At 37.9% G+C, this 2,946-nt stretch overlaps 1 protein-coding gene across 1 annotated transcript; it reads right to left on the bottom strand.

Annotated features, from left to right (window-relative positions):
• Nucleotides 1–1,546: 1,546 nt before the first annotated feature.
• LOC124585884 (calsequestrin-2-like) lies at nt 1,547–2,006 on the bottom strand. Its single transcript, XM_047131405.1, has 2 exons — nt 1,968–2,006; nt 1,547–1,869 (listed from the first exon to the last, which is right to left on the bottom strand). The coding sequence occupies exons 1-2, from the start codon at nt 1,996–1,998 to the stop codon at nt 1,673–1,675; spliced, it is 228 nt and encodes a 75-aa protein (XP_046987361.1). The 5' UTR covers nt 1,999–2,006; the 3' UTR covers nt 1,547–1,672.
• Nucleotides 2,007–2,946: the final 940 nt, after the last annotated feature.

Below are 2,946 nucleotides of genomic sequence, written 5' to 3'. Positions count from 1 at the left end.
AGAGCGAGCAAGCGAGTCCCCACTCTGCCTACCCTGCTACGTCACAGGGCGCTTCTACAGGCTGTTTCACAACGTAGTACCGGCCCTGCGGCGGTGCGCGCTTCATATCTGTGGCGACACCGCGTACAGATACGTCCCGGCTGTGTTTATTTTTAGACAAATGCATTAAGAGTATAAGGAAAACAAAAGACGATAGCTTCTTCGAAACAAAACATTATAGAGTAAATAATATTAACATAAGAACGGAAGTCAGTATTCTACTACTAACATAGAACCGAATGCCTCTTCATGTGAATGTATGTTCCTCTATTCGTAAGACGAACCAGATATAGTGCAATCAACCTGTAGAATTTAAGGCTTGTTCTTACTAAAATGTAGAAGTTTTCTTTAAAGGGTCTGCATTGGAACTTAACAATTCTTGCAACACGAAGAGTGTTTAAAAAGTAAGCAGAAATTTATAATTCCGTGTTTTGTATTAGTTCGGTTTGCACTGCTTTTTTTGCCACTCTCTTCGTAAACATGTCTGAAAAGTATCTGTGCAATGTTTTGCATATTGGGTATTTACCCAGTTCTCAGGTGTCAAATGGTTCAAATGGCTCTGAGCACTATGGGACTCAACATCTTAGGTCATAAGTCCCCTAGAACTTAGAACCACTTAAACCTAACTAACCTAAGGACATCACACACACCCATGCCCGAGGCAGGATTCGAACCTGCGACCGTAGCAGTCCCGCGGTTCCGAACTGCAGCGCCAGAACCGCTAGACCACCGCGGCCGGCTCTCAGTTGTCAAAAAAGTTATATGTGTTTTGGTAGCATCAACTATTATTTGTTTTGTATAAAAATAGATTAGAGAATCTGTACTAAATTTTGTTATAAGAATGGAATAAAGTGTATCAAATTTTTCGGAATGTTAAATATTGCTTTTGGTGAGTCTCTTATGAGTAAACCCAGAACACACAAGTGGTATAAACATTTCAAAGCAGGCCTTAAAGGACAGCAGTTTTACAAGAATGGGTGAGATTAAAAATGCAGTCAAAAGACCTATGAACTATCCCGAGGAAATAATTCCTAAAGTGTTTTGGGAATTGGAAAAAGCACTGGCATAAGTGTATAGCATGTACTGGGGAATATTTTGAATAGGATAACATTGTTGTAGATTAACAAGTAAAGTTCTTACCAAAAAATAAAAATTAATATGTGAACGCACCTTGTATGTCAAGCTTTTTACATAGAAGTCCAGAATCGGTATACATGTCTCGAAAGAAATTTCAGTAGTGTTTAGATTAGCTATTGCACACATGTTTTAAGCAATATTCCTTAGAATCATGTGAATAGTAACCGAGATAGAGTTTTAGTGACAGAGTATATTCATATGCTGCTGTTCTCTAGGCATTAAATGTATTACGTGATTGAATCACGTTCTGCTAGCGAAACGTTAATTGATTTTACCATGAAGCTCTCAAGTTATTCCTGGTTTTGTACAACAAGTGATAATGGTATTTATTGCTTTGGACAACATTTGACTGTATTTATCTTGGAAAATCTTTTACTACCATGTACTACATTTCTACCAAAAGAAATTTCATAGTGTATGAGCAGAGTCAGGCTTGAAAGAACACACAACATATTTTTCAAAAAAATATTCATTGCCTGTTTACATACATCGTATTTTAGAGGTCATCATCAACATTGTCACTATCATTACTGTCGTCGTCGTCGTCGTCCTCGTCGTCATCACTTTCTAAATTAATAACTATAGCGTCTATTATGTCTTCCATAACCCCATCCTTAACCCAATATTCTCTTTCAAGTTTCTCCACATGGAGGCAGTATGCACTCCAGTCATCTTGACTTATCGTTTCAAAACCTGTAACAATTGGGACAAGTTTTTGTATACGCTCTCTTTCGGTTACGGCAAAATTTAGTTCGGAATAAAACATGGAAGCTCAGAAAATGTCTACATACCTTCTTTCACCAACTGCAGCAACTTCGTCATGCAAATATCTCCAAGAATATTTCTTCCTCTGACGAAATTCTTGAGCTTTGCCCACGCCATTTCAATTGGATTTAAGTCACAGTTGTATGGTGGAAGTCGCAGCACAGTGTGTCCATGGGCTTCAAGTATTTTATTAATTTCAAATACTTTGTCTTCCGGCTTATGTTGTTTAATTAAATCAAATAATTTTGTTTTTCTCATTGTCAACTCAGCTTCCACCTTATTTTTTAATAACCATTCAATCATTTCGCTTTTATTCGAGGACCTAGTTGGAGCTTTGTTGTGTTCCTTGTTGTGATATGAAGCGTTGTCCATAACAATAACACAGTTCGGTGGCAGATTCGGAATCACTTTATTCGATATCCAATTGGAAAAATTTTCGTAGTTCATTTGCCCATGGTAGTCTCCTGTTGCACAACCCGCTTTATAAACCAACTGTGCGTTGAGTAAGAACCCATCTTTTGATCCAATATTCACCACTATAATCCTATTGCTTCCGCTAACATTGTCCATAATGCCCTCAACGCCAGGGCCCTGCCAACATTTTCTGTAAGTAATGTTATTGTCCACCCAAGTTTCATCAATATAAAAGAATTTTCTGCCTAGCTCCCTTAATTTCCTCACTTGGATCAGATACTTACATCGCCAGTCAATTATATCCGTTCTTTCTACGAGAATCTTTCGTTTACTTACAGATCTTTTCCAGGTAAATCCCATTTCACGCAATGTCTTGTGTAAAACATCTTTCTGCCAAGGAAAATGTATTTTTTGTTTCACGGCATTAAGCAATTTCCGTAATGTCGGCACTATTTTTTGGTTTATGTAAAAGTCCTCCATCGTTTGTCGAATGACTGATTTTGTGAAACTGTCTATGACGATGGGTTTCCTCCCTAAATTATCAGTTTTCCTTCGCGGCGATTCCAGTAAACCATGCGGCTTGTTTTCATG

This window comes from Schistocerca americana, unplaced genomic scaffold, assembly GCF_021461395.2.
Source record: "Schistocerca americana isolate TAMUIC-IGC-003095 unplaced genomic scaffold, iqSchAmer2.1 HiC_scaffold_51, whole genome shotgun sequence".
Taxonomy (NCBI): domain Eukaryota; kingdom Metazoa; phylum Arthropoda; class Insecta; order Orthoptera; family Acrididae; genus Schistocerca; species Schistocerca americana.
Note: the sequence above shows the minus strand (reverse complement) of the source record. Positions and strands in the feature narration are given on the sequence as shown.

Excerpts from the sequence above, each read along its gene's own strand:
- LOC124585884 (XM_047131405.1), bottom strand. The coding sequence starts at position 1,998 with ATGACGAAGTTGCTGCAGTTGGTGAAAGAAG. Across the intron at positions 1,870-1,967 it reads GCTGCAGTTGGTGAAAGAAG|GTTTTGAAACGATAAGTCAA; the intron begins GTATGTAGACAT and ends CAATTGTTACAG.